General features: G+C 35.2%; 1 protein-coding gene across 1 annotated transcript; it reads left to right on the top strand.

Moving 5' to 3' along the window:
- Positions 1–604: 604 nt before the first annotated feature.
- LOC134653530 (location of vulva defective 1-like) lies at positions 605–8,687 on the top strand. The gene is made up of 2 exons (XM_063508906.1): positions 605–795; positions 5,834–8,687. The coding sequence occupies exons 1-2, from the start codon at positions 641–643 to the stop codon at positions 8,640–8,642; spliced, it is 2,964 nt and encodes a 987-aa protein (XP_063364976.1). The 5' UTR covers positions 605–640; the 3' UTR covers positions 8,643–8,687.
- The last annotated feature ends 3,397 nt before the right edge of the window (positions 8,688–12,084 follow it).

The raw sequence follows: 12,084 nt of genomic DNA, 5'->3' as shown, positions 1-12,084 counted from the left end.
TGTTGTCCAAGATTCTTGAATTTTAAATTAACTGAAATCGTAGTAAATTATAATAATTACTATTGCATACAGGGTATTTACCATATTTATTTGTTTTGGCAACTTCCCAATATTTCTACTCTGCTGAACTGAACTGTGTCAAAACAAATATATACCTACTTATATATATTGTTATAGTAAATACCCCGTTTTCAATAGTATACATTTACAATGTAAATGACCAATTGCTCATGTTAGCTTGAAATCGTATAATGGTAAAATATGTTAAAGAGGCATGCAGCCCTTTCTTTCTCTTCGCCATTTGTTTAGTTATCGATTAACTTAAAGTGTGTCGAATTTCCAATAAATGTTTATAAATTATCTTAACATTCTTATGCATCATTACATATTTATATCAGCGGCATCCCACGGTTGTAACGGTAATCTCGCGCAGCTAACGATAGGTTAACGGAATAGTTTTTCTGGTTTCCTTTATTTTATTGTGCAACTTGTTATCCTTAATTTGTTTTAGTTTGGTATTGTCACTGTTAAATTCATATTTTTTTAATGTTGTTTTTTATTGAATGACGTTTGTGTTATAAGCTATTTTTTTTTCCTTTTTTAACGTTTTCTTTTTTTCTTTCCAGGTAATTCGAACAAAATGACGCGACGGAAAAGTGTGTATTCAAAGTGGACTTTAGTTTTATTAGTAGTTATTTTATGTCAGTTTGTTGATTCAAGACCACAGGAGCTGACTCCGCCGTCACCGGCTACCGATGCACCAACAAACAATGTACAAACCACAGAATCCACAAGGTATAGATTTAGATATAAGCAACGTAGTTTAACTTCGCTTAAGTTACCTGTTGTCATTAGTTTTTTAAATACTTCCGATTTAATTAGAAGCAGTCATAGTCATGACAATGGTTTTAGGAATTCGACTACACCCTTAAAAGAAGACCTATATTTTAACGCATATTTCTTTAATTCTCAGTCAAGAGAAATGAATAGCCACCCTACTAGACAAAGTCGTTTAGTTAAATCTAAAGGTAATGGAGAAAGAAAGAAGATTCGGGACCAGTTAATTAAAAATGAGAATACAAAGCATAAAATTAAGGTTGTTAAACACAATAATAATAATTTAAAAATATCCCAGCCTGTGCATGATCACAAATTGCTGATTTCTAATAAACGTAATCCACCTATACGTAAAATAGTTACTAAATGGAGAGACAAGGCAAAATATGAAGACTTGCATTTTAATTTGGATACAGCCATATCCAATAAAAATACTTTCAACAGTGACCAAACAAGTACAGAGTTAAATGATTATACTTCTACTGAAACTACGGAAAAAGAAAGTAGCTATCAAAGCTTCAATAACCTTTACAACAAACTAGTAAACAATAGATACAAACCCAAACCAGACTATTCTGAAGAAACTCAAGTTTATTCCAGTAACGTTCACATAATAGACAGATACCCATTCCCAAGCGTTAGGCCCACTTATGTTTTTACAACACCCATGCCTACACCTATAATTACTAATGTAGGTAATCCTCAGCCTTGGCCTCAACCTAGCTTTCAAAACGATTATCGTAAAACTACAAAAAAACCTATGCAGACAAAGAATCCTATCAAAAATCAACATAACTATCATAATTCTGTGTATAATAATTATCCGCAACAAAATTTTGAGGTCACGACTTTCCAACCGTCGACCGCGTATACAGATAGGATCGTCATACGACCGGAAGAATACAGTGCGTCACCCGACGACTGCCCCACTATATTCCTTACTTTAAACAACACTTTCCAAGGACAAGGCAAAGAAGCGTGCCCTGATTTAAACATAGCTGTCAATACAAACGTCATCAACAAAAACGTCGTAATAGAATCTGAGGAAGAAGATGCTGAATTTTTCCCGGGACCCTTTGATGAACCTATCGATGATGATTCAGAAACAGATAGTGCACAAGCTAATGATTATTTTGAATCTGAAGAAAATGAGGGACAGGAAGATGCATCTGTGGAAGGCGAGAGTTTGACAAACTATAATGCGGCTAACCAGGAGTTATCATCAGATTCACCAGAAGCAACTGGCTTTGGTTCGTCAAGTACAAATCTAGCATCTTTACAAAAACCCGGTAAACCAAGTGGTGATCTTGACGACCTATTTAGTTTTTCGGGCATTTTCGATTTCTTTCGACCTACTTTAAATGTTTTAAGTTGGTTAGTATCGCTGAGCCCTTTTAATTTTGGTTTACTGTCATTTTTCTTTTCTCCTATTGCAATGTTATTTGCCGCAGCATATGGTGTAGCATCATTTTTCAGTAGCTTGCCTTTTGCAAGAGAAGCACCTAAAGTTCAAGTTTATCGACCTGAATGGCAGTGGGATGATAATATCAAAACGTGGCATCTTAACTCTTTTCCAGGAGACAGAAACTGGAACAAAAGGATACCAAAAAATAGTCACGAAGTAAGAAGCTCTGTAAAACCTACTTTGTTTTTTAAATTGAAGGAATGGATGAGGACCATTACAAAGGAACTTAGGGATAAAAACAAATTAGAAATTAGGCGTAGGCAGAAACGTAAGAAAAGAGAGGCCTGGGCACGAAGAGTAAAATAGCCGAATACGCCATTTTATGACAATAGATTTTTTTAAACAAATAAAAAAAACTGCAGTCAAATTAGCTAATGACTATGGGTAACTGTGGTTTAATAACATATTATTATTTTTCGTGCCACTAAATCAGTATTTATAAAATAAATTGTTTTGTATGTAGATAGAGTGGGACCAAGCTAAGTCTGCATGGCATTTGCAATGACGAAGTGTGATAATCAACATTCATGTCAAATTTCTATGAAAATATGACGTTTATAATGACACTTTCTCACTTTTTCTATTCAAGTTGGTGCAAAGTTAGCATATACGGACTCTTATTAGCTTATCTTAGATATTTAAGTTTAGTTATGCTTACTTATAGCGATCTTCATGCTGTGACGCATTCAAGATGTATCAAGACTATCAAGTACCTATGTATATTTTGTATATTTTAAGCTTAAATCTAAACGTCTCTGAAATGTTATTAACACATTTTAAATTATTTATTTAATGTACCTATTTACGTACCTATATTTAAATACTTTTGGACTTTGTATGGATTAAATGCCTATCTAAGGAAACTGTTATATTTAAATATAGTATTTTTTATTAAATTTTTAATATCATTATCAATTCGAAATCAATGATAAATATAATTCCTATAGTTCTATAAGTTTTAGTTTAGAAATTATATTTATATTATTATGACTATACAGTCACAGCTGCATTTTTCATTTATCTATCTATGTAAACGACCGCTTCTCCATTATATTTCTGTAGGTTGCCTTTTGCAAGAGAATCACCTAAAGTAGAGGTTTACCTCCTATATTTGGCTCCCATTTTCCTCTCTGGATATTGACTGGATTCTCCGGAGAAGTGGTCGTTCACTTTCCTTTTAAATACAACATTTTGGACATACTAAATCACAACAGACACAAACACTACATATCATACTCACACATGACACACATCACGTTTTTGTTGTACTCGTTGAAGTTGTAAATATGTATAACATAAATAAAAATTGTATTAGTTAGCATGTCTTAGTTTTGCATTGTTTATATCTGGTGATTTTGAGTGAGATGCCTCTAACAATTTTATTGAGGAGTCAAGACACGAAAATATTTGGAAAAATGTGAATTAAGATAAGCATTAAATTTAAGGCTTAAGGGACCCACTGCCGTATTCGAACTTCAAGATATTTACAAGAGACGACACGTACTAGGTCTATTCTAGATACGTTATAGTTTAGATTTCAACTAGTTCTCTTTTGCAGCGCAATTCGGGCAACCAATGTCACTTTTACGTTAGATAGAGTTAGATATCTAATAGATGTGAATTAGATCTCTAAGCCATATCTTGTGGAAATCGTTCAAGAGTACGAGTATCTCCAGAATCGCGCAAATGTCAAATTTGACAGGTTAGATCTTAAACATATCGTTATCGTATTTTGGTGATGCCTAAAAGATATCTTATAGATGTCTATTTCAAAATCCGAATCGGGCCCCCACTGATGATCAGTTCGCCGGACGATATCGGCCTGTCAGTTGTTCGGAAGTCCAGGGATGTTGCGGATGCAGATTTTTTGACATCCGCGGATGCGGATGCAGATGCGGATATTTAAAGGCTCACATCCGCGGATGCGGATGCGGATGCGGATGTCAAGATTAGGTACTTAGAAAACGTCAAATATTACATTTTTAGTACCTATTTTTTATTAAAAAAAACGAAACGTTTAGTATTTGAGCAAGAATATAGGTGCGTTATATTTAATAAACGGTAACTTGGCCGACTTTTCTAGATCTAGACGATTTCGTTATAGGTAATGACGAAATTACCTAGCACTTACGCCGCCGCTAAGACGTTCCTGTACCGACTTGTCCGACATCCGCATCCGCATGAGCTCCGCATCGATTTTATGCGGATGCGGATGCAGATGCGGATGTTGAAAATAATGCGGAAGTTCCGCGGTTGCCGATGCGGATGCGGATGTTCGCAACATCCCTGTTCGGAACTGTCACCTTTTGCGTTTAACTGACAGACCGATATCGTCCGGCGGACTTATCATCAGTGGGCCCCTTTACAATGGCCAGTGCAATTAGAATGAATAATATATTTGCCCAGCAGAGGGCACTAAACCAGGCTAACAAAAAATATTTAAAAAAAGAATCGATTTTGATTGCTTGTTAACCTCAAGTAAATCTATAGGTAAGTTTTTGTATTGCATAACGAAAATATGTTGACTTTCTTGTGTGAGAGCGAATCCATATTATATTTCTTGTGCGATATATGTTTACAGATTTACTGTACAATTTTTTTAAATGACTATTATACTTAATTATATTTTAACTGCTCAAATTAATAAAAAGTAAAATGTTTATTGTAAAAATGTAAAGCAAACCATGTACAACTACAACAACAACTACAAGTACAACTATTAATTTACCTTGGTACATATAAGTACCTAATTAGGTACATATTACACATGACCTAATTAATGAAAAAAAAGAGTAAGTTATACCTATATAATATAGTTTAATTAACTTCTTTTCAAGCATTTTCTTTAAAGTAAATAAAATGAAAAAGAATGTATATTTTATTTACCTATGTTTTTCTATTTTGTAAATAAACGTTTGTTATTTTAACCTACTAGACGTTTTATTTAAAACGGTTTTGTATATATTTGAAGTTTGCGAAAAGTAATATAGAATTATTATCAGTGTTAGTAGTTATATATGTGTTTTAGTTAACGAATTGAAACTGGTACACAATCTCAGATTGCAAAAGGTCTTCGGTTGAATCAAAAGCAATGAAAATAATTATGTATAATGAAGAGTTTATACTACTTTTGATTAAATGATGACATAGGTAATATTATTTCATTTTGAGAAAAGCCGATAAATATAAGTCATAAGTACATATGGTAAGTTTGGATCACCCGGTCATAAGTCATAACCGACTACAACTTTTCGTCATAAGGTAGCGACTGGGCGAAGTGTCTCTAATTAGTAAATAATACTATGTATTGAATGAAGGAGGCCTACATAGGTATATCTCAAGGATTGAAAATGGGCTAAAAAGAAGAATAAAGAAGACTATGTATTTGATATACTTTAGGACAAAAATTGTTTCTTTACTTGGAATCAAGTATAAATTGATACTATTTATCACTTTTATATGAGATACTTAAAAAGTAATGTTGTTGGTTTAATTTCTTATTTATTGACATTATGCTTCTCTCATTTTCAGGAGTTCCAGTGAAAAGACTCCAGTAAACGTGACTAAAGAAGAAGTGACCACCAGCAGCGCTTCCAGGAATGTCAAGACTAAAGGCCCTGGTATTGGCGACTCCATCAAAATGGTTGCTAGCCAGTTGCTTGAAACTCCTTCTAATTCTTCAGGACCAGCAGCCATAGTAGCTGACACCAGAATACCCCCGAAACTTAAAAATCAACTTGCACAAAAACATAAAATTAAAACAAGACATGAAAATGGAGAAGAACCTGTGGAGAACGCTCATGTAGGTGTCGCTGTACCTGTCACAATGGAGGAGTTGGAATCTGAAAATAAAGTGAATGAAGCATCAAATGAATCATCAACATCTAATGAAGGAATTTCTACCTGGATTCTATTAAGTAACCCTACGAATAAAGAAAATATTACATCTACTACTGAGCCCACAAAAGCAGATGACAGTATAAAGAAACAGAAACCGCTGCCTTCTAAAACTAAAACGAAACGTCCTCAGGTTAACAAAGTGCCAGTAGTTAAACGTCCGATTATTGGCAGTACGAATAAATCTGATTTAGTTGCTGGAGGATCAGCTATAAACGAAAATGTGTACAATAAAATTAAGGATACTGTTTTATCCAATGTTCAGAAAAACAAAAGTACAACAACCCAACGCACCACAACACCCTCAACCACCACTGTTTCTACAACCACAGAACCGCCTACTACGAAAAAAGAAGTTATTACAAAGCCAACAGTGACTCTCCCTGTATTGAAGGTTACCTCGAAACCAACAAAAAAGAAGAACAAAAATAAGCACAAACTCACTACAACAGAAGCACCAGTTGCAAATGAATCTGCTTTATTACCAATGGAGCCAAAAGAACAAGAAATTGAACTTGAAATCAGCACCCCAGCAGCCACCACAAAGAAACCAAAACGCACTACTTCCACCAAGAAAAAGAAGACAAAGAAACGTAAGACCACCAAACCTAAACCCGAAACTGGCACTGCAGTTAGTGAAGTTAAAACGAGCAATAAAACAAAATCTAGTAAGCCTTCAAAGAAACCAACAATAACAGATGTCACTGGCCCAATTACCTCCCAAATCTACAATTACTTTTCAAGAGAAGTGATGCCTTCTGTAGGAGTTGGAGTTATTGGTTTAGCAAGTCTGGTTGGTATAGCCAGCTACTTCCTGTATCCGTTCGCAACGCCGGTTAGAAGGACCTTTGAAGTAGATAAGAAAGATGATATATATAAACACAATGCTGAAGAATACGCCAATGATGGCAACGGACAAGCTGAAGAAGAAATGCTTGGGACAGTATTAGCTGGAATGCCGGCACATTCAAAACATAAGCTTAACCCCTATGCTGGCCAAACTACTCATATAAATAGAAACCCATATCCGGCAAAGAAAGACCAAGACCTTAGATACCGCCACGTATCAACGAGCAATTACGAGCCTAATTACAATGTGCGTTATCCGCAACAAAAAACTGGAATCGCACATGGTGCTGTATACTCTGAGCCAGTTAATTATAGCCCGCAACAGCCACAATATGAGACACGACATGTGTATACCACAGAAAGTAAATACACATACGATAAAGGACCAACTGCTTATACTCCGTCTTACCCAGCAGTAGAGCCCATCTACGCAGCACCTCAAACAGGACCTTCTGAAATATCATCGTACGGAAGTGATTCATCTAACGCTGTTGTCTACGGGGTGAAACCGTCATCGGAATCTGATTTCAAACCAGTGTATCCCTTCGAAGGCCAATATTATGGTGAACATCAAACTACTAGCACTCCAATGGTATACGCACCAACATCAATGTATCTAGGCTCAAATAATGAGGAACAACCTGAAGACACTAAATATGATGAAAATACAAGCGAAGATGAAGATAGCGTAGACAATAAGTTTGTGGTCGGTAATGTTCCTAAAGAGCTGTCAGACTCAGTTACGCCTGCCGTCGTACCAGAACATGGACCAAGAAATTTAAATAGAAAAAAGAGGAGTCCGGTTTACCAAAAGCGTAGCATCACTGGCTCCATTGAGGAAATTCTTAAAGCAGCTAAGGAACAAAACAAGGATGTGTTTCTTAGCAACGAAATAGACGAAGCTCTGGGATTAACAGTTAAAAACGTACCAGTTCCAACCGAACCAATCAAAGTGGAAACTGAGAACAAAACAGCTGAAATTAAAGAAGAAATTGTTCCCGTGTACGCAGTATCTGTGGATCCTACAGAAGAAACAAAAACTACAACCAATGTACCCGTTACACCTGAAAAGAGCGATTTTGTAGTTGAAAGTGTATCGACTCTTCCAATCAACGGTAACAAACAAGAACCAACTACCGACACTGTTATGTCAAATGAACTAGACGTCACGACTAAAGCTTTTAAAGTATACGAGGTGTTTTCGTCTAACAGTCCGGCGGATACAACTGAGTCAACTAATACAAACGAAGCAAAAATGGAGACAACAACAGCTAAGAGTTCAATGACTGAAACAACGACTGAATTTAAGTCAGAAACGACTTCAACCATGCCATCTACTTCACCTGTTTCAGAAACAAAAGCACCAGCACCAGTTCCCAGTACTTCACGACCAAGGCCAACAATGTATCCAGAAGTTATAACGTACCCTCCTTTAAACCAGGAAGGGGGTATTTTCACATTTCTTAAACGACTAATAGAATTCAAATACAGACTGGGACTGAGTATTATACAGAATACGTCAGAATCTCTAAATAGGTATTTAAGAAGTATGGAAAATGCGGCGCAGAGCGTAGCAAATGCTTCTAAGACTTAAGTTTTTAAGTAAGCATTTATATTTATAATACGCACAACCGTAAGTCTAATAGAGAGGGGAGCGAAAGACTTTAGCAGAATCATAATATGACGAAAAATAAGAATACATAAGTAGGTATTTAATGCGCATTTTAAAAATTCAAATACAAATCTCAAAATAATATGCGATAAAGAATGTCCTCAGTGGAAGTATGTATTTTTTACCTACTACTTTATTAAGGTTGTAAGAAAACAGGGAAATATATAAGCTATTAAGTAATAAATACTGAAGTAAGTATATTATATAAATAAACATATAAATTATAAATTCGGCTGGGTTTAACTTCTTCTATTAAGCCCTACTGAATTTGTAATTTTAATGAATGGCAGTTTTCAGGTAAAAATTCAATTTATATTGTTTCCGAAAACACACAAGTAAATTGTAAAAGGCAAATTATAGTAAATTATATAACAGTTTCGTATAAACATCACAATAAACAGAATTAAAATATGAATATTAAATATTATATTCTTTTAGGCATTATTTACCAAAATTTCTGTGTAAACTCATAAGTAATAATTTTATAATCTAAAGACTCATTTATTTAAAGAGATTAACTGTATTTTAAAGCTTTCTTTAGTAATTAAGTAATGTAAGGTGTAATTTCATTCCCTTTACTTTGTAAATACCGGATGTAACTACTTAATAAACTTTTTATACGATGATATTGTAGTGTTACTTTTACTTCACATCACTATTAATTATAAATTATTTTATTTTTAAATTCACAGTGGACATATTTCAATAATGCTTTTGCATTACCTTTTGGTAACATTGTGAAATATTATCATACCATAGTATATAATGCTATACTGTGAGGAAAATTCGAACTTATATTTCGATGTCAAATTGATATAATTTTGTTACTATTCAACATGCACATACGAATGTGGCGAGCGAAATGCACGCGGGATTGATAATAATCATTGTATTTATTCACAGGAGTAAATTTTTTTATAACCTTTTAGTATAGGTATTTTCATTTAAAACTTTAAATGAGTACCTACATGCAATTTTGAGAATAGCGCCATCTCTGTGTAAACGCGGATAACAGCACGCAACACTACATTTAGAAGGTACGCGAAGTTCGTGTAATGGCTATGTAGGTAGTTGGTCCCGCTATTCGTCGCAAGATGGCGCTGTAATAAAAAATAGAGATTTCAGATTCTTGTGACATGGAATGATTGCCACATCACGAAATGTTCAGTTCTAAGGGCCCCTATTTCACCATGCCGACATTTGTCAGTGACATATGTCGAGTGACAATTGTCAAGTGACAGGTGACAAATGACAACTTCGTAAACTGTTTTTGTATAGAAGTGCTTATAAACATGACAGGCATTTAGTTACAATTGTCCATCTTTCATTTAATGACAATGATTTGGTGAAACAAGAGTAGTTTTTATAAGTCGACATATTTGTCCATTTGTCGGTAATTCTTGACATGAGATCGGAGCTGTGTCAGGCTTGGGTGACAATTGTAGTGTTTTCGTTGTTAGCAAACCCCGTTATCATTGTTGCAGTTCATTGAAAATAAACGTTGGCAAAACTGTGTACCCTAAATTCGCCTTTAGGGTACAAATAAAAATCGCTTTAAATCGCTTTTAAATTCTTCTTAACTAGCATTAAATCATAATTCCATTATAAATTGTAATTGTTGCCTATGAAGGCGTTTAGTAATTCAACATTTAGGATTTGGAATAAGTCTCAGTATAGTTTTCATAATAAAAAAAAAATTATAATGCGAAGTTGGGGACCGGTAGCGAAATTAGGTATGTTTAGGTAGGTATTGTTTTTTTAATAATTTACTTGGGCGATGTTGGGCACTAACAGTAAAGTTAGGGTTTTGGTTAGTTAGAAAATGAATCTCCGCGAAAGCAATAGTGGTGATATTCTTATACAAGGGAATATATAAAGTAAGAATAGATTCCTACTTTGACGTCACTGACTTTGCATTTGCAGAAAAAATTACTTAAAACAAACAAAAAAATAATGCTTTGACGCCTTGTCAACAAATAATGTAGGTATACGCTGCATTAAATGGGGTCGGGACACAGATGGGATCTCAATCAATATCATGTTAGTGATGACAACACGGCACATCGAAAGTAATTAACGATCTCTTGTGAAGAATTGACAAATATGTCGACTAGTAAACATTACCCTTGTTTCACAAAATAATTGTCATTAAATTTAAGATGGACAATTGTACTAAACTACCTGTCATGTTTATATGAAGTTCTATACAAAACAATTTACGAAATTGTCATCTGTCACCTGTCACTTGACAATTGTCAGTCGACATATGTCACTGACAAATGTCGGCGTGGTGAAACAAAGGTCTGTCATTTTTTTGACAATTGTCGTACCTGTCAGCTTGGTGAAATAGGGGCCAGGGCCACGACATACATTATTAGATCTAATAAAACAAAGCGATTACACAAGTTCAACAAAGCGCGAGCCTCAGATTTAACGTTTGGATCTCATTTACGACCTTGAAGATCGTTCACGCTGATTGGTGCATGCGAAATGAAGTGAAAGTCGTGCGTGAGATGCGCGCCAATAACTTAGACGATCGTCAAGACATCAAAACCATAGGTAACAAATTGTCAAATTAGAATCGACCTCCATGATAGACATGAAACTAAGAACTAAAACCATCAACTAATTTTATATTATCTGTTGAACAGCGACCAAATGGACGGATGTCGGAATACTGAACATGTAGGATTCTAGTTTAAAACTAGTTCGCCACTAAACCACGATGATAAGGGTCTCCCCACACATATAGACGCGAAATCTAGAGCCTAAAAATATACGGCCGAGCGACTTCTTTTTCGCTCTTATTGCGTAGACATAAAGCTTTCTAGCAAAGCAAGTCATAAAGGTAGATCTCTAAGAAGCCTTTGATCCTGGACAAAAATGAACTTTTTTTGTCAAAATTCATGATTTAGTCACTGACTGTACCTACATTTTATCAGTCGTTAATTAAAAAGTTTGGGAAGGTCTCCTAAGACAGTTTTGGCGTAACAATACGGGATCATCAGGTAGCTACAGAGTGAATAAAAAAAATCACCTGTATAGCGATGTCCTGCTCACACATCGGAGTGGTGTGCGGATTAGCGTCCAATGTGAAGACCGCCTAACCACGCGCCGATGAGTTGCCTGATCCCACCGTCTAATCGGCCCGGGTGTTCCATTAATTCTAATGACTATTCAGTGTTACACACTGGGTCGGTAAACGCGGCGGTTGCGGGGCGGTTTTGTAAACTGGTAAGGACAACAAACTGAACCCACGCAACGCAACGTATACAAATGCATTATGAAATCTGGACCCTGAAATTTGTATGCTTAGAAACATACTTACTTGACGCATTGCGTTGCGTATGACAAGTATGTTTCT

The sequence above is a fragment of the Cydia amplana genome, chromosome 13 (genome assembly GCF_948474715.1).
Source record: "Cydia amplana chromosome 13, ilCydAmpl1.1, whole genome shotgun sequence".
Taxonomy (NCBI): Eukaryota; Metazoa; Arthropoda; class Insecta; order Lepidoptera; family Tortricidae; genus Cydia; species Cydia amplana.
Note: the sequence above shows the minus strand (reverse complement) of the source record. Positions and strands in the feature narration are given on the sequence as shown.